The 25,593-nt window shown below is 30.3% G+C and overlaps 1 protein-coding gene across 30 annotated transcripts in view; it reads right to left on the reverse strand.

Annotated features, from left to right (window-relative positions):
• Positions 1–686: 686 nt before the first annotated feature.
• The window catches only part of LOC107065823 (CUGBP Elav-like family member 1-A), a 402,374-nt gene continuing 377,467 nt past the window's right edge, over positions 687–25,593 (reverse strand). For 10 of the 30 annotated variants that reach the window (XM_089175826.1, XM_015319837.2, XM_089175835.1 and 7 more), the window contains 11 exons: positions 25,031–25,236; positions 21,858–21,989; positions 21,156–21,429; positions 20,416–20,508; positions 19,043–19,084; positions 18,289–18,318; positions 16,869–16,991; positions 16,655–16,702; positions 15,749–15,979; positions 14,873–15,031; positions 687–11,710 (listed from right to left, as the gene is read on the reverse strand). In XM_089175826.1, coding sequence (XP_089031952.1) covers positions 14,904–15,031; positions 15,749–15,979; positions 16,655–16,702; positions 16,869–16,991; positions 18,289–18,318; positions 19,043–19,084; positions 20,416–20,508; positions 21,156–21,429; positions 21,858–21,989; positions 25,031–25,236 — 1,307 coding nt within the window. In that variant the 3' untranslated portion in view covers positions 687–11,710; positions 14,873–14,903. Of the gene's footprint in view, positions 11,711–13,574; positions 14,465–14,872; positions 15,032–15,748; positions 15,980–16,654; positions 16,703–16,868; positions 16,992–18,288; positions 18,319–19,042; positions 19,085–20,415; positions 20,509–21,155; positions 21,430–21,857; positions 21,990–25,030; positions 25,237–25,593 lie in introns of those variants that run through there. The other 20 variants (XR_016177710.1, XR_001475649.2, XR_001475648.2 and 17 more) reach the window with 20 other exon arrangements.

The raw sequence follows: 25,593 nt of genomic DNA on the forward strand, positions 1-25,593 counted from the left end.
TTTTTAATTTTTTCTTTCATTATTATAAATTTACAGACATACTATACGCATAGTATTACTAAACTATTTTTTAAAAATTAATTTTCGGTTGTTGCGTGTCCAGAAATAATTTAATTTTGCTCAAATTTCCTTGACTTTATAAAAAATGGCAAGCTACATTTTAAGAAATCTTTTTTTACAACATAAAACAAAATATATCAGAGTTTTTTTTTTTATTTTTTCTTTCTTATTTATTCAATGAATAAATTCAAAGTATAAATTTAGATTAAAAAGAAATATTAAAAGATAAATCAGTTGATACTTTATAAAAAAAAAATAGGATTTTAACACGTTGAGTGCCACGTCAGTCATCGGTGGCTGACACTAGACTTTCCGTTTAGGCCATGTCAGTCACCAAATGACTGACAGCGATAACATGATATAGCACCATATATGGAATTACAGAAAATTTATTGAAAATTCACTTCATTTTGACTTATTACAGAATTAATGGATTTCATTAAAACACGATAAACATAAAGTAACATAATAAGTTTCTACTGCAATAAGAAACAATGGCCCTACAATACCAGCGTTTCTTAAGTGGCACGTGTGGCCTGACGGGGGGATTTCTTTAAAAATGGGCGTGGCGCACAACGTGTTAAAGGAACATGATTGTCAGGATAAATAATTTAACGAACAAAATGTATCTCGAAAATACGATTTATTAATCTGCCGAACGTGTATTTTGCAACGCGCACTCGCATGATTTCTCTCTCTCTCTCTCTTTCGCTCTCTTTCAATATCACTCATTCTTACTATCTCGCGTTCTTTCTTTCATATTCTCTTTCGTACGCGTTATATAAAATCTAGATCGATATTATTATACTTAAGAGACATCATGATTCGTAGCTTCTTTCGATATATGTAAGCTATATATCCTAGAAATCGCGTAAACCATCTACATATATCGATTGAGGAGTGGCCCGATGATCGTTTCATGATCATTAAACTTTAAACACCTCGTTTATTACATTCAAGATTATCGAAACACCAAACGAAGATATTCTTCCTTCCCTTCGATAAGATTTTATATCTTCATTGTTGAAGCATTTAGTTTTTTGTATTTTCTTTTCCTTTTTTTTTTTTTTTTATTTCTTTTCTTATTTTTCTATGTGTGTTCGACTATGGTCACTTTTTTGAATTGAAGTAGACGAGTAGTAGAACGACGAAGAATAGAGTCAAACAAATGAAAATAAAATGTTACAATTATTTTCTGTGTATATATAGCAAATGCTATGATATGGTCCGTTGAAAATTCATTATTTATCATCATACATCATACAATGAAATTCTGTATTTACAAGAACAGTTCGATGTACGAGCAATATTTACAAGAGAGATTAAATTTTTTTTTCTTTTTTAATGAACGATTTGTTTTCTTTCTTTTTTTTTTTTTAAACTTATAGTGATTTTTAACGTATAAAGAAGATTATCATAACAATTCACGTACTTTTTTTTATTTCTTTTGGATAGTATTTGCGCGTTAGATTTCAATCGCACGGGTATAATAATCTCGCGTCCATTTTTAAACAGAAAAAAGGTAATATAAAAATGATGCAAAGATTGAATGTAAAATTTGATTCGTATAAATAAATTATAAATCTTATTTTTTTTTTCCAATTTTTTATCACGCTGTGCTAATTGTATTTTTTTCCCCCATCGCTGATCGATTAAATCGCGAGGTGCAATATTAGAACGAAAAATATGATCGATATTCAAATTTGCCTGGGGGCCCCTCTTATAAAATGTTGAATTTATTTTCTTCGATGGAAAATCCCATGTTTTTGATTTAATCTTACCTATGTATAAAGCTGAATAATAATAATAATTGTAAATATAATTTTATTAAAAGTAAAACAAAATTTCGTGTACGACGTTGAATGGGACTGCAGGTAATTGCCATTTTTGACGATAGGATAATCGTGTTATTCAATTTAGACCAATCATATCCTAGTAGCACAAAATATTGAAAAATATTGAATACATGTGTATTTAATATTAACAATTTAATATTATTAATTAATATTATAATATATAATATTAAATTATATATAATATTTATAATTTTGATTATTATTATTATTATTATTTATAATATTTATAATATTTATAAATTAATTATATATAATATTAAAAAAATGTTTAATATTAAAAAGACATACATAAAAACATATACTATCTTTTTAATATTAAATACACATGTATTTAATATTTTTCAATATTTTGTGCTATTATGGATAGTGATGAGATTAAAGTTGTTTATAAATGTTACGATTGTACATGCATACCATCGATCACCATAATTAAAACAATAATCATTTTTCAATAGAAACATTTACTTATTATTTTTTATTTCGAAATTTTTCTTGTAGATTTTGATGAAGAGACAAAAATTAAACATAGTACGATAATTTAGCATTCATACGAAATTTAATAAGATTTATAGTACGCGCAGATACTTGAATAATAATAATCATTAATAATAATTATTCTTATCAGAGATTTATAATCAATCGAATAGAATAAAATTGATGCGGTGATAATGAAAAAAATTTTGTTTGGGAGGATAAGGAGGAAATACGAAATTGTCGTAGTTCTTTTTTTTTTTTTTAATAAAACATTGATAAAACTCGTTCCATATTATTAGAGAATAATTTTGTAGTATTTATCATTCTCTCATTAAAATAATTGTTGACGAATAATTAAGGAAAATAAAATAAAAAAAAAAAAAGAAAAAAAGATTTGGTTGACGCGATGCAGCGATAGAACTTTTACTCTCTAAATTGACTACGTACAAAAAATATTCTTATCGACTAAATATGACATTATATACACAGTGTACCTATGACTTCTTCTTCTTCTTCTTCATCTTTTTCTTCTTCTTCTTTTCATTCTTCTTCTTTATCCATGTGATTGTTATAAGTTCCTTGTGCATATTCTGTACATTTTTTGTTTTTGTTTTTTTTTTTGGTAATAATCCTAAAGGTGAATGATAAATCACATTTTTTTTTTTTAGAGTTTTTGCGACGCACATTTTGCGATGAGTGTGTTTTTAAGAATATAATACGCTCGTAGATTATTTTTCTTTTTCTTTTTTTTTTTTTCCATTTTTTTTCCTTTTTTTTTCTTTTTTAAAGATTCGCATTCTTATCCTTTAATCATCGTACAGATTTGATCGATTTACACACGCAGCACAAGAAAAAAATTATTTCAGATCTACTACGATTTTCTTTTGTCTTATTGTGATGATCCTAAGTAAGGTGCATGTGTTTTAATACGATCTAAGCGATAAGAATACGAGCCTAGAAAATGTGTTAGGTGCATTTTTCTCACTTTTCAAATTTACATCGATGATGTTTACTGTTTTTCTTGTATTTTTTTTTCTTTTTTTTTTTGTGTGTTTTCATTTCAAATTTGGCCTTTTAGGTACATATCCTTGAATATGAACGACGTACATTTAAACGTATGTACATACATACATACATAGTCACATACACAACCCTAGATACGATTTTGCGTAGTAGGCGCGTCTCGATGAGGGGTGGTAAAGGGAGGCGGGGGGAATGGTTTTGATGGAATTTTTGGATATCTCACAGTTGTTTGTAAAGAGAATGAATGAAATTAGTAATACAATTAACATTCATATTGGAGAGAGATTAGCGATCGAACGTACATAGCATATTATTTCTTTTATCTATATACAAAATGTATACAATGTATCAAAATTCTAAGTTCGTGATTTTAGAAAATCAATAATTATATCGTCTCTCAAAGGTTGCATGTGGTATCTCGAAATATGCACCCGTTTTATGGTTTTTTTCTTTTTTCGAACACTTTTTTTTTACGAAGAGAAATTTTTTTTTTTAAGTATACTATTATTTATAAGAAAGTATTTTTATGCATTACACACGTTTAAATACATTCCAAATATTTTCCCATAGAGTGTTCCATTTTTTTTTCTTCAAAAATCTTATTTTTTTTTTTGTTTAATCTTTTTTTTCGTACTTTTGTTTCCATTCGCGCAGCATTTTATTTTTTCTCTTTTTATTTATATATATATATATTATTATTTATTATTTTTTTCTTATTTTGTCGATAACGCCAAAACGCACAGCGTTGTTTGCTCTTCATTTACCTCGTCGTTTTTGTTTTCTTCCTTTTTTTTTTTGGTTTCTTTTCTTTCATTTTTATGTACATAACCTACATATCGCGCGATGATATGCAAGAGAGCATTTTTACTTTAAATACTTATTTATTATAGTTAGAGATACTTTTGGCGTTATATATGAATAAATAATAATAGAAGTGAAATGCAGAAAGTAAAAGAAAAAAATATGAATGCGATTGGTGTAAAAAAAAAAAAAAAAAAAAAACAACATTCAGCAAAATAGAGAGTTTAGTAAACGACATTTTTTTTGCTGCTTCCCCATTTTGTTGATCACAAAATAATTCAACAAAGGTATCTGTAAAATTTACACGTTGTAAAATGGATGTGATTGAATATTTTTTTTTGCTTTTCTTTTTGTTTTTTTAAATGTAAATCAGTGATTCCCAAAATAGACGCCACTGCCCCCTGGTGGGTGTTGCAGCAATTTCCGGGGGCTGTAGAAACATTAACACTTTAATGGCCGCTCACACAACACGTGTGTGATAGCCGGAACACATTGGTCGTTATTTTATTTATAACTTTATATATAAAATTAAATATGCTGTTAAATTGTTGTTTTTTTGTTTTATGTTAATTTTTTCGTGAATGACAATAAAGTTTTTTTTGAAATTAATTCTTGAAAAATATTACCGGGCCCTTGATGACGTTTAATTGAGTACACGTGCGGCCATTAAAGTGTTAACACATTTATATTTACTATTATATATAATTACTATTAAAATTTACAACAAATTAATGTCCAGAGGGCGCTGAGTGATAATTTTTTCTGGAAAGGGGGTGATAGGACAAAAAAAAGTTTGGGAATCACTGATGTAAATAATTTGCGATCAAGGAAAATATTGTGTCGGATTGGTTTGAACGAATATGCAGTTATACATATATACGCCCATAAATATGTGAGTTAACAAAAGTAGCATATCGAATAAAAAAGCTTACAATTAGACGATATTTCTATGCCGATAAAATACAGCCAAACAAGAAAATTTTAAAGAGGACAAAGGAGCCGGGGGGAATCAGGGGTTTGGTAATAAAGCGAATAAAAATTAAACCAACAAAATAAATATATATATATTGTTATTTCAACATACGCCACATGCTAATCGCGCAGTGTGTCCGACTGGAAAAAATAAATCAAAGAAATTAAAGTACGACAATGTTCGAAAATGATACTCTTAATTATTATTATTTTTTTGTTTGTTTGCCTGCCTGCCACTTTTTTCTCTTGCCTTTTAAGTTGGCAAAGAAATGAAATAATAAAATTAAGGATGAAAGAAATATATATATATATATATATATATATATATCATCACGTGAATGTCGGAACATAATAAAAAAAACGTACGGGATTTGCGCATGTGAAAAAATGTGTGTACATTTATCCTATTCGCATATGTAAATACGCGCATACATATACAAAAAAAAATATAACTAAAAAAAAAAGAAACAAAAGTATAATACCCACATCTTTGATATATATATATATATATACACATCAAGTGTATATACACAAAACATATACACATACGCACGTGAGATATATCATACGACACGCACGAAGCGAATTATGCAGATCGACCGATTATTTTATTTTTTTTTAATATTTTTATAATTTATTTGGTCTTCCTTATACCCCCCGTTCGAAACACAAATGCAACGCATAAACGAAATAACATAATTACGAACGAAAACAACGTCATTGCACGAATTCAAAATGAATATTTTCGATTATTTGTAAATTACGATGACAATTTTTTCTCATTACAAAGATTTTGTTGAAATTTTATTTAATTTTACAGCTAGTTGAGCTAAAATCGTTTCAAAAAATAACGGGGAGGGGGGGGGGGTACACAACGATGGAAACTTTATCGATAGAATTATCGATCTATCGTTCGATCTGCATATTTTATTTTGTTTTGTTTTGTTTTCTGTTTGTATGTTTTTTTGTGAATGCCATCGAAAAAAGAAAGAAAAAAAAAAAAATACACAAATTACTTCGATACGAACTTCTCGAAAGTTAGAGGGTGTGTACGCGTGCATGCAAAACAATAAACTTTAAAAAGAAAACAAAAACGTTGGACCAATTTGTACGCTTATAAAAAATTTGTCTTTTCAAAGACATTTTTTTCTTCTTCTTCTTCTTCTTCTTCTATCGTAAAATTGTTCGCATCGAAGTAATTTACAAAGAGAGATAGATACTATACATGCATATACGTATCACAAAATTTTGTATATAAATTTATTTTAATTAATTCGATCGAATTTTAATTTGTTTTCTTTTTTTTTTTTTTTTCACAAAGCACGCGCGCATGCGCTTCGTGAAAATTCGTCTCACAATTAGTATAGTGCGAATTGCATTTAAAAAAAAAAAAAAAAAAAAAAACAAAAATAAAAAAACGTACATGTAATAATGATTAGTAATTTGATCATATGTGTAAATGATCATAGTAATTTGAGCACCGAAAAAGTATGAATTAAACACACGTGGCATAGACACGAACAGAACTAATAAGAAAGAAAAAGGAAGGAAGAAAAAAGTAATAGAACAGAAAGAAAAAAGAAAAATAGAATAGAATAAAATAAAATAAAATAAACAAAACCAAACGAACTCTGTAAAAGAAAATGAAAAAAAAACGAGATAAAGAGGGGCATAAAAAAAAATAATAAAAGGACGCATGATATATATATATATAGTAATACAACAAATTGTTAACTGGGTGGGGGGTGAGGGTGGTTGTAAAGACGAGGTATACTCATCGGTAACGATAAATGTGTTATAGGAGGTAATAAACTCTAGCTTTGAAAAAATTAACGTTATGCCATATATGTGATTGTTGGTGTGTTGTGTGTAAAGTTGCCTAATATATATAATAATAATAATAATTAATAATAATTAATAGTAATAATAATAATAATAATAATAATAATAATAATAATAATAATAATAATAATAATATATACTAATAACAGCGGTTAATTAATTATAAGGCCAATTGATCTTGTATGTGCCATGATAAAAGTTGTATATAAGTAACGATATTTCGCATAACTTCGAAGCCGAGCAGATTTACCGATGATTATCGTTAGACTTTCCCTTTTTTATTTTTTCATTAGACGAGCCTAACGATTAAGCGTTGTCCTCGTTCTCTACTTATATATTTGTTTATCTTTTTTCTTCCTTTCTTTATTTTCTTTACTTTTTTTTTCTTTCGTTACACTCGTGAACGCCGTATGATGAAATAATTAAATTTTTTAATTAACACAATAGATATATAAACAAAAAAGCTACTAAGATATTTCTAATACCGGCCATTTAAAAAGATACATTTTTTAATTGTAAGATTTCTTTTTTTTTTTTTTTGTAAAGTATAATAATAATCTAATTAAAAAAAAAAACATTGTTGAGAACTTGGACATCGTACGTTAATTAAGTACATTGAAAAAAAAAAAAGTAATAAACGCATACGATATTTCATTTTTTGATTCGTTTTGATAAAAAAATCGTTGCTGCTGTTTTACGTAAGTCCGCTCGCTAAAGAAAAATACGCCATTAATTATTAATAAACAAACGATTATTATTTATCGTTTGATTGTGATTTAAACACTTTCTTCTTCTTTGTTATTTAAAACGAGAGCGCATTTTCTTCACTATTTTCTTCTTCTTTATTTTTTTTTGCCTTTTTTTTTTTTTGTTTTTCTCTTTTTCTTTTTCTTTTTTAATAACATAGTCAATTCTAGTGAGAATATCCTTTTGCAAAAAAAAAAACGCATTTCTATACGTAGAAGTACCTGCCTGATATGCGTCGTGACTTGTGTGCCGACTGCCAAATATTATTAAGTGAAATTAATTAAATTAAGGTCCGACATTAAACTCAGACCGATATAATTGCAATCATCATTGCAACTTTTAGTGTCGATAATACATATACATGAATAATAAATGATTGTAGTTACTTACAATACATCGATAATAATCAATAATCCTCATATCGATTAATGATAATACAATAATAATAATAATAATAATAGTAAAATAAAATAGTATATATCTAATAATAATAATAATAATAATAATAATAATAATAATAATAATAATAATAATAACGTTAATCAGCAGCGCGGTAAAAATGGACATAACGATAATAGTGATTCGAAGAAACATTATTAGCACAGACATTAATAAAAAAAAAAAAAAAAAAAAAAAAAAGAAACACTTGTGCCAGGATTTTCATCGTGATGACACAACACATAATATATATATGTGTGTGTGTTATACAATAGGCGATATTAAACGACCTTTTATAAACGATACTTTTTTGACTAGGCTCTAGGTTTAGTTTGTCGTGTATAGGTGTATTTTAATATTGTTTTTCGTGTGTACATATGTGTAAGATGTAAAAGTGAGGAGGTGAGATAATATTACAAACAAAAACGACCCGTGCTCGATTTTGTTCTCACTTTGTTAGTCATGTCGTTATCAAACGTGTGTAGATTAGTCGTTAGCCTTGGCATAAGTACATTGATTAATTAAAGACACCTCTTTGGTAACTTAACGCGAAGCATCATCAGCACGTGAAAAATATTTTCATTTCATTTTCTTGAAGCGGCGTTGTCTCTTCTGCGATGTTGCACACATGTCTTCTCTTTTGTTATATTTTATATCTTAAAAAATAATTATAAGTAATGCTGGATGCTTCGCACATTTGGTTTGACGCATATAAATTGTATCTGTTACGTATATGTTGTTTTTTTTTTTTTTTATAAATGTTCTTCTTGTATGTATTATATATGTATATGCGAGCGTGTGCGCAAATGCACATCTATAAACACATTCACATAATCATTCGTAAAACGCGCGCGTTTAGGGAAAAGACGAATATTCGAATGGTGGGACGAAAACGCAAAAAGTGGTGTATTGCATTTGAAAAAAATTGCCGGACACAAACAACGAATAGATTTATAGGGGAATGCCAAAATTCATTATCGTCATTATTTTTCTCTCTATTATCATTTATATTTGTTCTTTTTCTTGTTTCTTCTTCGTCTTCAAATTGTTGTTATACGAGAGCATAATTTTGAAGAAGGAGAATGTCGATAATCGAATTATTTATAATCTCTTAATTTTTAAATTTAATTAACCCTTAATTAGACGCGCTTGAATTTTTCTTTCAAAAATATTTATTATAGTTTTGGTCTTGTTATATTCATTTTATTTACATTTATTTAATTTTTTTTTTTTTTAAATGTGTATTTTAATTAAAAATGATGTTTGACGATTAAAAATTTGTCTTCAGAGATGCGCCTAATATTGGGTTGAATTTTTCACGAGTGATAAATTTGAAATATTTTCTTTAAATTCCAATACGAGTTACGAGATCTTTGAACGTGACGAAGATCGATAAAAATGTAATTGAACGATACGTGAGCGTTCTCGATTGCCCCACACTTTCTTTTATTATTTTTTCATTTGTTCGCTCTAACTGTCGTATTTGTTAATTTATTTATTTATTTTTTTGGTTATTTTTCCCTATCAGGCCCTTAATTGCACAGCTTTTTATTTTATTTTTTTTTTTTATTAAAAAGCGATTCCTAGTTCGGTCCTACGTAATATGATACAGTCTTATCACAAAAGTCAATTACAAAATGTCTCTTACATATCTCTGTTCTTTGTTCTACAATTTACCACTTCTCTGCTTTATTTTTTCTTTTAGAGTATGCGTGTGTGTATGTGTGTCTTGTATTACACGTAAGTTAGTGTAAATGCGTGTAAAAGTGTATTTCTGTGTGTGTGATATATTTTCTTTCTTTCTAAGGTTTTAATCTTCTTCTTCATTATCTTGATTTTTTTTTTTTTTTTTTGGTATATTCACAAAATTTGAATACATAACGCGCAACAAGTTCTCTCACACATCAAAGAATCCAAACGAACAAGACACGACATTATTCTCAATGTTGGGTGTCTCTCTTCATCCCCTACCCCCATGTTTTTTTTTTTTTAGATCAACCCTTACACACTCACCTACTCTTTTTTTCTTTTCTTTTTTTTTCTTTTTTTCATTTAAATTTATAATTTTTCTTTTAGTTGTTGGTTTGGATTTTTTTTTTTTTTTTTAATATTCTTTACACATCTACTATCTATCTAAGTATGTCCAAATTGCCGGCACGTATGTATACAAACAGCAGGTGTTTTTTGACACCAACGACGACGGCGACCCCGACACTGAGCCGATAAAAATAAATCTCAGTCAACGATTAATATACATAATAATATATATGTATATATATATATATTTTTAATGTATTTTTTTCTCGCAAAGTTGCGTCCTATCATCCCCTCTCACATTTCTTTTCTCTAATCTAATTTTATTTTATCCTTTCAAGTAACAGGTCCATAGAGAATTTGTTTTTGTTCAAATTTATCGCATAACGGTGAAGAAGAAAAGTTGTCACGATGATGATCTTCATCACTTATGATTTTTGTTCTCTTCTTAGTTAGACTTCAAATACGTGAAATAAAATACGTTGTGCAGTTTGTATGTAAAAGTTTACATAGTCATTTTTTAGAGAAGAGGAAAAAAAAATAGTCGCAGATTTGTTTCTTTCAAATACGAAGAAATCATACGAAATTATACTGGTTGGTAGTAGGATGATGTTTGGGCTTCGTTTCGGTCTCTCTTAATTTTCGAAATACGATGTGTTCCTTCCTATTTTAAGAAATCCCCTGTCTCTCATCTGTCTTCTTGGTCAAATTGTAGATTAATAATTTTCTTCTTCTTTTTCTCACTTCCTCTTCATTTTCTTATCCCCGGATAATACACTTTGTACTGTACAGGAAGTTTCAAAGTCTTGACGATCAACAACGAGGATTCCTTACATTTTTTTGTTTTTTAATCCGAGAACGTTTAAAATCGCTACGGTGGTGATTTGCGCGTTAAATTCGCAGGCACAGGCACACACAGTTGAGTTTTTTTTCCCTTTTTCTATTTTTCTCTCTCTCTCTCTTTCTTTCTCTCTTTTTCTTTCTCTTTCTCTTTCTCTTTCCTTTTCTTTTCTTTTTTTTCGGTGAAGGAGGACCATATTTTCAAAGGATAAGAATGGGAAAAAGTGCGGGAGTAGAATTGACTTCTTATTTGCCAGGAATTTTTGTTTGGAACAATGATGGTGGCCAGTTAATCTTAGAGAGAAAGATGGGATTTGTATAAATTTTTTGTTCTCTTTTTTTTGGTTTGTTTTTTTTTTGTACAGGCAGCGCACCGACAGACACAGAGAGACCGATCGAGAGATTGACCAAGAAGTCGTGACTGATTTTAATCGACTTGTGGTCGTCGATCGAAGACGATCATCAATCGATCGATCGATCGATCGACCGATCGATGGATCGATCGATTGATTGATTGACTGACTGACTGATTGACTGACTGATTAACTGACTGACTGACTGAGACTGACATGGCACGGCGACTCCGATCGAGTGTACACGGTCACAACGTCACAGGCCACCTGCTGGCACACAAACAAACACACGGACAGGTTAGTCACCACCACACACCAGATATGTAGGATATATCCTTGGATGCTAGATGCACGTTGGATAAATCGTACCTTTTTTGGGCCACGCAAAGCGGACACTTTCTCTTCGATTCGATCATTTTTCTCTTCCCCTCTCTTTCGATCATATTAGAAAGAGAGAGAGATAGATAGAAAAAAGAGAGATAGATAGAAAAAGACACAGACAAAAAAAGAGACAAGAAAAAAAAAAAAAAGAAGAAAAGGGCACACAAGCTATCTCTAATCAACTAGCTAACCATTCAAGTTTTCTTTTAGTTAACACCTCCTCCTACTCCTACTCTTCCTGCCATAGTTTCCAAGAGAAAACCAAAAAGGCTAGCTTAGCTGCTAGGATTACAAATGCCCATTTGCGAAGCCTTTTAAGAGGTACGAAAACACACCGTGCATCGTGCACACAGGTATAAATACTACGTCCGGAAAACCGTCCTAGTCGATATTTTTAGACTTGAGATGCAATTACGATCGAGGACCCAAAATTGTTTTTTTTTTTTTTTTTTAGTTTTTAGTTTTGACATCGCGATTGTATTTGTTCTTCCGTTCGTGTACGTTCGTTCGTTATTTTGTATAAAATTGGTATCGTAATAATCCATAAAACGTGTTACGTGTTTTATACAAAAACACAGACACACATATACACACACATATATATGTACAAACATATTTGAGGCCTCGTTCTCATCTCATTCTTCTTACCGACTTAAAAAACATCAACGTTCGCCAATAGTTCTCACGAGTATGATGAAAAATAAACTTTGGTTGAAAAAAAGGAAGGTTCGATAGTATACACTCGTACCATCCCTTTATTTGATAATAAATAAAAAAACAAAATGGTTTTCATCTCTTCTTACACGAATTATATATTATTTACATCTATTTATTATTTTATATTAGAACGTGTGAGAACGATAGACGACGATAATGTCGTTGTTGTATTGTACGTGACGACGGTAATCGGCATTCCGAAAACACATGGCAAAATTGTTAGTCTTAACTAACTAATAGAAGCGTACTAGTAGCGTGAATTGATTTGATTAACCATATACATAAGTAAATGCATTTTTTTTTTTTTTTAGTGAATAATATCATAGCGAGAGATCGGCGGGTATGCATCGAGGAATCTTTGTGCAACCCAAATAAGAAACGTTCACGAAATTGGTTCACGACGTGCGTATGAGACGAATCGAGAGACAAAATAAAAAAAGAAAAAAAAAATTACGAGAAAATTAAAATAGGAGCTTGATTTTGTTTTTTTTTTTTTTCATTCCACGAATTTATGTTACTAACGGACGTTGCGTGAAACTTTTCAAAGCGAAACTATATACGTATATATAATATATATAAATATATATATATATATATATATATATATGTATTAGTGTATATAGTTGTCTACAAAGCCGTATATGTTGCATAGAATGTGTCAGTGGATATGTGTATGTGTGTGTGTTTGTGTCTGTTAGTAAACTTCACGTACGTAACTTCACTTTGTGCAACGGAGTTAGCACAGAAAGCTTTAAACTGGCAGCCTTTTGCAACGAAACGAGTTTGATTACACAACTTAGAAAAGAGGGAGGAGGAGGAGGAGGTGGAGGGCTAGGGGAGGGAGGGGTGTAAGGGATTTTAGAATGAATGGGAAGAAGAAGAGAGGTACCTTTCGTTGTACCTTCGAAACGCGTTTTGATACAATAAATAACAAAACTTACGACAAATATATAATATATATATATATATATATATATATATATATATATAGATAGGTGATCGTTAAAGTAGATTTGTTTTACAAGATTTTTTATACTTTGTTTTTTTTTTTTTACATAAAAAGTATACGCGTGTATACGTCCTGCGAATAATTAATTAAATAGTTGTATCTTTTTATTTTTAATCACATTTTCAATGAACTATTGAACATTTCTTGACAACGATAGCAACGCGATCATGTTAATTCAATTTATATATATATAGTTATATATAGGTATATGTAGGTATATGTATGTAAGTATACATATATGTGCGTATGATTACGAAACAAAACGATTAAAACACACGTTGATATAAATATAAAATATATATATATTATATAAAAAATAGGACGGAATATATAAAGATAAAGAAAGCTAATTGTAAGTTATACGTAATTTTAAGTTAGTACGTTTATGCATATATATATGAATATATGTACATGTATACGATAGTAAACAAAAAGAAAAAGAGAACTAATTTTAGAAAAAAAGGACGATACTTAATATTTTTCGATCATAAAAAAAGAAATAAGAAAAAAAGAAACTTCAAAGAAAAACAAGTCTTTTCGATTATCACAGCTTCGTTAGAATGAAAAAGGAGGATGAGGAGATTGGTGGTGGTAGGTAGCCTGGTGGCGAAGGGGGTTGATTGGTTGAGTGGTTTGAAGTTGGGAATGAAAGTAATGGGAGGAGGAGGAGGAGGAGGAGGAGGAGAGCCTAGCTTTGATCTATAAGTGAAATAAACGATACGACCGAGCGACGCCGGGTAAGTCGTTGTTTCTTGTACACCGTACGTTATAATCTCGTAACGTTCGATTTTCTTCTATAAATACTGTTTGAGACTAGAGGATCGTACGTGTTGTGTTCTGCACGTCTTCCGAACGAGGAAGAAATACTGTTTTCCGATAGCTCCTTCGTAATCGTAACGACGGCGGCCCTGTATTGCCTGAGAAGTCGAAAAAATGCCGCGTAAGAAGAAATCAAGTCGCTCGTTGTTAATTTCGTGATTGTTTTTTGATTTTTTTTTTGTTTTCTAACGATTTTTAACTCAAAATGTAATAATAAACACGCGCGAATATAATATAGATATATATATATATATATATATATATATATATATATATATATATATATATATATATATATATATGTAATATACTATATATATTATTACGAGTCCGAAATTGATATTATTATGAGAGAGAAAAGAAAAGAAAAAAAATACTATATATATATATATAAGATTTAGCTATATAAAACGATATATAAATATATGTATATAGTAAGACTAAAAGCTTTGTTGAAAGATTATTTTTTTTTTTTTTAATCATCATCCAAGTCCTTGGGTATCTACCTACGAACGTGTAGTACGAGGATGATGTCAACTAGTACGGCTTAGAAGCATCCTTGGATCGTTTTAATTGAACCTTTAATCGCTTCGTGCCGATTTGAAAACCATTCATCGCCTGGATCGCTGCTTGCGCGCTCGCCGAATTGTCGTACGATACGAAACCTGAAATTTTTACAAAAAAAAAAAAATATATATATATATAGAAATTTATTTTCGATTGAATTTTTTTGTTTTTAATAAATAAGTTAACCCTTATCAGTCGTAAAGTTAACCTTAATTAACCTTTTGGTTAAATAGAGATCTTTATTAAGTTTTTTTTTGTTTTTTTACAAAATTAATTGTAATTTTGTAAATAACAATTTACAAATTGTATTTTACAATTTTAAATAAAACACACACGTATATTGTAAGTTACGTGGGAAGTGGTTTACAAATAAAAAATATGTCAATATTTTTTTTATTATTTGTATTATTATATATTTTTTATTGCATAAAATATAATGCTTATTATTTGTATTATTATTTTTAATTACACAGTATATGTGTAATAATATTTAAAAATAATTAAATAATTAACAATTTTATATATTTGTAGTTCTTCTTCAAAAAACATAAATAATTTTCTAATAAATAATAAGTTATTTTTAAAATATTGAAGAATTTTGTTGCATATTAACCGAAATCACTTATAACTTATTATAGTGATGAATCATCAATATAAAACCTGACGACCGATAAGGGTTAAATTATATATATGACATAATATATTATTTTATTATTATTATTATTATTATTATTATTATTTAAAAAATTTTAAAACGAATTTCATCCAACCCCTTAACTCTTCTTCTACTACTCGTGGAATTTGTTGCAACTCACCGAAGCATTTGCTCAATTTCGTCTGCTTATCGATGAAAACTTTGGCGGATATGACATTGCCGAAAGGTAGAAAGGTAGAAGCGAGATCGGTATCGCTAAATTCCTGTGGTAGGTGGTAGATGAAGAGGTTACCACCTTCGGGTCCCTCGATTTGCTTGCCCGCGGCATTGAAACTCGAATTTTGTGCCGCCGCTGCTGCTGCGGCCGCTGCTGCCGTGAATGCCGGGAACCCTGAAATAATAAAATTCCATTAAATGGATGTCACATAGTTAGTGTTTTATAATATATGATAATACTATATCATTGTCTTCGATCGTAGTCGTGTAGAACATGACAGGTTATATTTTTACGTTCTTTTTACGACGTTTCTTTGAGCTACGCTTCGTCGTCTTGAAAATAGATAAGGATTCAACTTCAACGATCAATTCAAATTCATGAAACTTGGTACTCTAAACAAAATGCATAGGAAAGTATTATACTTTCGGTTTTCTCTTTTAATTCTTCCATTCTTATTTTTTGGGGTTTTTTTTTTTTATTCAAAAAGACGAAGTATATATCTTGAAAGTCGACAGACTATTTCACGAACACAATTTCTCATGTACTGAAGCTTTAGCTTTATCTAAATTGTCCATGTAGATTACTCGTTCGAATAAACGACACTGGGGCCCTGGTGCATCGGCATAGAGTCGTTTTATTCGCTCGGAAGTGAACCAGATGGACGTCTAAAAATACTGGAATAGCGCATGACGGAGTGTACTGCACGTTGTTTTACACTTGCTAAGCGTTGGGCAATTCTACTCTTTCTGTATTCTTTGTATATAAATATATATATATATTTTTTTTTTTAAATTACTTTTTGTGTTTATATTTTTTAGAGATTTTCTTTTTTTAGATTTTTTTACTCACTATGCAATTCTTTCTTTTCCACGGTCACCGTCGTCTTTCCAATGAGAGCTTTAATGCGTACAGTTAACTCGTTAGAAAAAAATGCACCTTTACGATCAATGCAGATTATAATATTTACATGTATATATAGATGTATATATATATGTTACACACATACAATGTTCTCTTGTCGTTTATCACGTCACGCTTTTAGAACGAATCTAAAAATAATTACCTGCGTATTGCTGCAAGCTCGAATAAGCGTTACTCAGAGAATCCTGTAGTCCGTTCAAAGGTGCTCCTGTCAATGAATTAAGCGCGAGTGACGTCACAGGACTCAAGCTACCACCAGTCGACCCTTCAAAAATCAATTAAAAATTTTTTTTTATTTTTCAGTTTATTTTTCATTCACAAAATAAAAAAAAATAAAAAACATGTTAATCGTGCTTTCAAATCACTCGGCCTTTTTAAATCGAGGATAAAGTAATAACTTTCTAAACATGCTGCATGCTTTAAAACGTTGAGACAACCTTTACAAATTAATTCTTTGTTAACCTTTAGCGATAATTATTTTTTACTTCGGGGTGAATAGATATATTTATATATAGATACAGTTAGAGACAGAAATATTCGTACTTTTAGGAGACCCATCGTCAATTTAGAAATAATTGATATTCAATTTTAATGTAAAGTTTCAAATTTTTTTTCTATGTAGAAAACACAATAACTTTCAAATTGAATTCAGAAACATAACAACACACACACACACACACAAACACACATACACACATATAAGCAAATATTAATTGTTTTAAATTGACAAGTCAGAGTACGAATACTTCTGGGACATCCTATATACATGTATCGGATTAGTCGTAAAATATGATACGCATACGACATTCTATTTCTACTTTGATCATGGCCAATACTTTGATTACTATTGGTCTATGGCTTTTTTTTTTATTTCCTTTTTTTTACACAACGAAAAATGGGTTATTAATTTGGTGTACGTTGAGCATTCGTTAATTGCAATAAGCTTGTATAAGTTAAATACGTCCATGACTGTACATTTTGAATAAATATTCACCATAATATAATCATATATATATTTGTGTGTACGTGTATCTGTATAGAACATCATATATATATATATATTTTGATCTATAAAATATCGTACGCGGATTAATAAGTTGTTATTACAATTTGAAATAGGTGATATGTGTGTGTGTATGTGTGGTATATTGCAGGTTATTGGAAAAGGTGTTTTTTTTTTTTCAAAATTATACTTCCATGTATATTAAATAAATTTGTATGATTGTTTTTTTATGGAACGTTTGTTTTCAGACCAAGATGAATTTTTGTTTCTTTTTATTCCTAAATAATATGCCATTAATATACCACCATTGTCGATGAGAAAATAAAAGCGAATATAGTGCGAGTAAGATTATAATTTGCACACACAAAAAAAATAGAACAGAACGGGTTATTAAAATTGAGGACAAGGTCTATAAATATACAGGTAAAATTATAAATATTGTAATAATAATAATAATACGAGCAATATGCAATATGAAGGAAGATAAAGGATTATTTGAGCAAACCAACGAAGTATATAGACGAACAACGAAATAATATCGTTTTTCGTGAATTCTCACCTGTACTTCCTGTCTTCCCGAGAAGGGCAGCTAAGCACGGAACAAAAATGTCTATCGTTAAAATACTTTCGATTTTGTAATTAATTGATAGATTTTTGTGTGTGTGTACGTGTTTTTATACATATATATCGAAAAAAAAAAACAAGAAAAAAATATAGGATTGAATTTTTGGTTTGGAATATTAAAAAAATCAATCGAAACGTAAGTAAATGACCATTCATATTGAATGATTTATAATTGGGTCAATGATTGTGAGGTCATAATGAATAATAGTGTAACACGGTCAGTAATCGACAGTAATCATTCTCGCGGTTTTCTCGGTAGTTTATAAACGCACCTATGTGTGTGTCATTGCTATCGATAATTTCATGAATTGTAGGAAAATTCAATTTCTTCCCATTAATCGATTAAATTGAAATATTCGTTTGACATCATGTAGTCGTAATAATCGACGTGTATATTTTCACGTTACTCCATATTCACCGTTCGAATTCACGAGATAGTTCAACGTTGAAATTGAAACGTGGGGGATAAAGATGAAATACTATAGTATATATATTCGGGAAGTGTGATAGTGAGTATGTTTGTATATACATATACGTGTGTATATATATATATATGTAGATATAGGTATGTATTACTATTAAATAAGCGAAATGGGCAAATCAGACTGCCGTTCGAGAGTTAGGGTCCTTAATATGATTGAAATTAATTTAGTAATTGTTAATACTGTACCAGGCAATGGGACACGTACATAGCGACATACCTGCTGTCGAATTCGCCAGTCCGCTTAACGCTGAAACACAGAGAAACACGTTCACGATATTATTAGTAAAGCGACGTTAGTTACGAAGGTAACAAAATTATCCGAGAAATATACTACTTGGAAAATGATCTCTCGTTAGGGTTCGAGATCGCCATATATTCGATACTTTTTGTTGAAGTGAAAACTTCTTTAGAATCAAGGTGATTTGAAAATCGTGAAATGGAAGAAAGTGAAACCGATGAAACAAAAATAATTAATTAATTAATAAAATTCAATATATAATTTAATTCTATATTATTTAATCTTATATATTAATTAATTAATTAATTAAATTCTATATATAAAAAATTTCAGTGTCACAATATGTTTATCCACTAATATAATTTCGAAACTACTCAACTTATCTTCATGAAATTTTTTAAAAATTATTTTTTATTACTAATTTAAAGATTTTTATTTAGAGGTTATCTAGGTTCTGTAAGGTTCTTCCAATAGATGGCGTTGTATTACAATTCAATTGTTTCGATATATTCACGTCTCGAAGCTTGGTTTTCTTTGAAGGTTTCACTTCTACCGTGTGTGATCTGCACACATCTATTTTTTTTTATAGAAATTTCATTTTCACATTTTTTCTTTTTACAACATCGAACACTCTCGATTAATCAATGTTTTCATCGATTTTATGCTAATTTACATTGGTAACATGTATATTTGTATGTACATATTACTATGCACACCAAATTCAGATACGTTAACTACTAAAGTATACAACAAACGAATACGTGAGGGGTGAAGGGTTAAAATATAACATTAATACATATAAAACGTTACAAGGGTATTTGCTGTTCGCTCACACTCCGCCATTTTGAACTTTGAGTTTCCATGCATACCTATATTAAAGCTTAAACAGTTCACTATACTCTCTTTCTCTTTCTCTCTCCTGGAATTATAATAATGCATGCGATCATTAACGATTAACGAAGTTTAAGCGATTTCTTTTATTTTCTTTTTTCTTTCTCGCGAAACATTCTCTACAATCAACAAATGTGTAATCATTTATAAGAAGCGTGATAATTATTTAGCGCGTACCACCTTTGACGGCCTGTATTCTCCATTTTTTTTTTATTTGACACATATTTTCTTATCATGTTTCATTACGTTTTATATTTTTCTTTATTACTTTTATCTTTCGAGAGTAAAAGAGAATACATACATACAATCGTCGACATTGCACGGGAAAACAAATTACAATGGATAACATTATCCAATCTCTTTTTTTTTTTTTTATTTCTAATGGGTAATAAAAATTTGTGTAATAAAGCACACGTGATAGATCTCACGTAATATGCCAGTATACTCACTCGTTGGCGACACTTGAAGGTTGCCATTTCCGCCAGTCATGGCTGCCAAAGTGACAAGGTTTTGCATACTCATCGGTGATACTCCAGCGTTTGCTGAAATTTGGAAAAAGAATTTGTTGTTAAAGTTTCAACGAAATAAAAAAAACAATGTAAAAACATGAGAAAGGATAAATCGTAAAAAAAAAAAAAAAATAATAAAATGAAAATTAATTGAAAGAAAAAAATGTTGTGTGTTAGATAAACATGATGATGAGGAAACAAAAAATGGTTGCAATAAGTATAAGTGCACGTATACGTAAGTAATACAATGTCAAAAGTGTTGGTTTCGTAACAAACAGAAGAACGTTTTTTTTCCCTGTGTATTCTAACGATACGTCATAGAATGACCATCGGGTTTTTTTTGTTAAGTAGCAATATAGCGTGTACGATAAACACGTATATCAAACTACTTTAATAATTACATTTTACGTGGCGTTCAAGTCGAGTAATAGACTTTGGCACGATTCCCAAGAGTATGAAATGTTGAATCTTATTATTACAAAGACAGGTACCGCCATTTGGATTCTTTGCATACTTTTGTCATATGACATTTGAAATATCTACGATGACTGGTAATAAAATTCGAATGTTAAAGAGATGGATAAGATATGGGACAAATGAAAGATCTCGTTTTATATCTCGCATCTAATGAAGAAAAAATAATATAATAATAATAAAATAAAATGATGATGGACACTGACCATACTCACCAGCGGAGTTACCGAGGGACGCTAATGTTGCCAGACCCTGGAGATTGGCAGGGCTAATCTCTGGTGGACTTGGTACGGCAGGTGGGGCCGCGTGTGCGGGGGTGGCTGCACCTAAGCCAAGGTGCTGCTGTAACAACAGCTGATGCTGAACACTCGAGAGAGCGTTAGCTCCGGCGCCTGCAGCTACCGGGGTGGCCGCACTCGTCGTCGCTTGCAATTGCTGCAATAATTGCAACGACGTAGGTGCTAACGTATGCGCGTCACTCTGAAATAAAAAAATGCGAGTAGAAAAACACGTTTATTTAAGATCGTTTTATATTTTATAGGCGACTATTTTGTTTGTTGTTTCCGATTAGTATAATATAAATGTTCGAACAATCAATCTCAGGATCAAGGTTAAATCAATTATTTTTTTTGTTTGCTTTTCTTATTATTCGAATTACACGAGCATTTAAATATATATCCATGTTTTTTATTCTAATTTTTAACAAATCTGCATAGTTGCATATGCAAATTGACGATGTACACGTAAGATGAAAAAGTAAAAGAGAAATCTTTCGCGAAACTTTATGAAATATTTTAGTTCGTCGATCGCGAATTTATGGAAAACTTATTTCGCTTCTCGATGCAAATGGAATCGTTGATTTGAAGGGAAAAAGAGGTTCATCGTTAAATATTTAAAGATATACGGACCGTCGTCAGGTAATGCGGCGCCATGTTGACTCCCGCGATATTCCAGAGATTCGCTTGAATTTGTTGCATTCTTTTTTGATCCTTTTCCTTCTGCGTGTCAGCGAATTTCACAACCAGCGGCGATGAGCATCCCTGAAAAAGCATGGAAAATTTGTGTAACATGGAAAAATTTAGATGAACGATACGGCTTATGAGAATATGAAATTCATAGGAAATTATTATTCCTTTTATTTTGTTGTATTTTTTATTTCTTTTTTCAATTTCGGATTTCAATCGTCGGTTTTCAATTTTCATCATCACGCAAAGGAACGACGACAATTTCGAGAAGTATTTTCAAGTTCAAGTTCAAACGTAACGCGGTGGTCTCTTTTAATCTTTAGAGTGCTACGGACGCATATATGCGTTTTGTAAAAATTACCAGAGTGGTCTATCGACGCATATACGTGTTTCTTAATACTAATGTAAAATAATGTAATGTTTATATTAATTAAATAAATTATATTCACAGAAACAAAAACTTTAATTATTAAATATAATTTATTATTAGAATCTAGTTAATAATAAATTATTCCATTCCTATAAAACATTTTAGTTAAAAGTATTCAGCACTCAAAGGGTTAAGGAGAAAAAGGGATTATATTTTTGGTGATACGAATGATCAATGAAACGTAATGTTTAATCTATCGTAAAAACCACGATCGGTCAAAGTGTATTAAAATCCAACGAATTAAACCGGATGATCGGGAGAAAAAAGTTGAGGGCGAAGTTCGAGAAACTCGGTTTCTGGAAATATTCATGATATTAAAATGGGAATTGCCGTAGGTGCTCGCATGCCTTGGCACGAATCGCTTTTACTATTCGAAATAGCACGTGACATAGGCGTAACGATAGCATTCAGTAGACGATGTCTAACGAAACAATTCCGTGGAGTGTGCGGAATGCATTTTGCTCTACTCGTTTAAGCCTGAACCAATTCCTTTTAAGTATCTGACATTATTTTTCACTTTAACGATCCTTACCAGCAATAATCTCTGAAAAAACATTATAGAAGAAAACCAAACTTTTTGTTAGGAAACATTTCTCTTAGGATGCATTCTAATTCTTTGGAGCATGATGGGATTAAAAGTGTCCCACCTTTTTGATGCACATGTAACTCACACAAGGTGGGACATTTTTAATTCCACCTTGAAATATTATTGCAATATTTATATCCTCATAAGTTTATATTTTGTCTTATTTATGCAAATCAATTGGTTATTATACTCTTTCTTATTTATACGTTTTTACATTATGTATTAATATTTCTATAAATAAAAATATACAAATTTTGTTTTTCATTTAAAACTCAAAAAAATTATTAAAATTATTAATAAATATAAATATTAATATATTTTTATTAACAATTTTATTCATTAATATTATTTTATATTATTAATATTATATATATTATTATATTAATAAGAATATATACCGATTTTGTTTTTCATTAAAAAACTCAATATAATTACTATGCAACATAGGCTTATTTAATTATCTAAAATCCTGTATTGCAAAGAATTAAAAAGAAGTATCCTTCAAGAAAAAAAGAAAGACCAATACAACCCCTCACATATGCGATTCTTATTGGTACGAAAAAAGAAACATTTGAAAAAAAAAGAATCCAAAAAGCACCGAATCTACTGATTAATTCAAACAATCGAGGTCATCTAGGTACGAAGAAAATCTCGTATAACTTTTGTAGATAGAAAGAAGAGGTATTCCATATATGCATGTGGGGGGAAGGGAGGGAAGGGGTTTCATTAAAGTTTTCCGAGACAACGTGTGTGTTTTGCTATTCCCTTTCTCGATATGGAATACTAATGACCATGTTTCGTAGCAAATACCGTCGTTCAAAAAAAAAAAAATAAAAAGAAAAACAAACGACCTTATTTTCTTACAGACTAAAGGTAACACACAAACGTGTATATATTTTCTTCAAGGAGATCTTGTAAAAGTAATTCTATTTTTTTTCTTTTTCCTAGATACCACCACTTTACACCTGTAATATAATCGAATAAATAGAATCCTAGTAAAAGGAGCGGTATAAAGAAATGAATAAACATGCACAGTTGGCATAATCTTTTATACCTGTCTAGTGGTAGTGAGGTGGTAAAAAGGAATGAACGAGTTGACCGAATGATGACGTAGTAGGGGTTCGTGTAATCAATCCAATCTAGTCGTAAAAGGCTTGCTAAAGAAGAAGACGAGAAAAGAAAAGGCGGAAAAGTCACAGGACACATGATGATGATGATGATGATGGCGAGTTTCGAATCGCAAAGGTGTCTCGACGACTAGTTAGAAGAATATCTCTTTCCTATTTTTTCCTCGCGCACGGTTTTGGTTACCCCGAGTTAAATCGGTATATCACTGTGTGTATGTGTATGTGTGTGTGTGTGTGTGAGAGAGAGAGAGAGAGAGAGAAAAGAGGTGACTAGCCGGGGTTGTGCCGGTGACTATGCGAGGACGTTGTTCCTACGAATGATAATGGCAACGAGCCAATGTCCGTCAAGCTTGCTGAATCGTTGTTAAAAGAAACGAAAAGAGAGCCGCTAAGTCTTCCGAGTTACCACTTTATAGTAACCATAAGTTATCTATGTAACGTGTATTCAGTCACACTCCCCCCCCCCCGCCACCATGTCTCCTTTACCGTCTTTACCCCATTTTTCATCCTAACGTCACACATATATATTTTTCTTTCAATATTAAACCGCGTAGATTTTATTCGGTTAAAGTTCTCGTAAAATGGATCGGTCTAAAGATTTGGCTGATTCGTTGAAGAATCACCTCAGCCGGTTAGGGGTCATAAAAATTGGAATATTTAGACGTTTGTCTAGTTTAATTTATAGAGAATTTACACAAGCTTTTTTGGTATATATAATAAATCTATCTACGTTAAATATTTGCTTCCTTTTTTTTCCAAACCGTAACAGTTTATATAGTATTTTGATGCTTGAAATACGACGTAGAAAGAATCAAAGCAAAAGTTAACTTGGTAAGAAAGTTAGCTTGTTGTTATCACGCTTGATTCTCGTTAATTCTTTGAAAGACGTCAAACGAGTGAGAAAAATGTGATCAAGAGAAAGAAAAAGAGAGAGAGAGAGAGAGAGAACTTTAAGAACAACCACTTGACTTACCTCCATCGTTTGCGAATGATGAAGGGCCTTAATGGCGTTGATAGCATATTGTTTACTAGCGAAAGTAACGAAGGCACAGCCTTTACTTTGTCCGGAATTGTCTCGTAACACCGAACACTCCTCGATCGTTCCGTAAACGCTGAACATGGTTCTGACATCATTTTCCGTGTATTTTTTCGATAGCATGCCAACGAACAATTTGCGTTCTGAAACAAAAATATAAATCACCATATTTTAATATATTTGAATGTGCTACAGAATATAATAATTTTAATGTGATATATTAATATTTATTAATATATTAGAATATATATAATCGTTATAATATTATAATATTATATAATCATTAAAATCTTTTGTCCCAAGCCCCAGATAAAGAAGGGGTCGGTTCATTAGGCTAGTTTAGCAACCTATTTAAAACACCTCAAACCTAACCTAAAAGAAAACAAATAATCGCTCTCAGAACTAACAAAATAGCTAACAGGCTATTTAATTAGGGATAACAGTACGAAATCCTAAGAAGAAGAAAAGAAGAATTTAAAATCTTTTGTTAACCCTTTACC

This window comes from Polistes dominula, unplaced genomic scaffold, assembly GCF_049000335.1.
Source record: "Polistes dominula isolate Pdom_NZ unplaced genomic scaffold, Pdom_raw_medaka contig_19, whole genome shotgun sequence".
Lineage (NCBI taxonomy): Eukaryota > Metazoa > Arthropoda > Insecta > Hymenoptera > Vespidae > Polistes > Polistes dominula.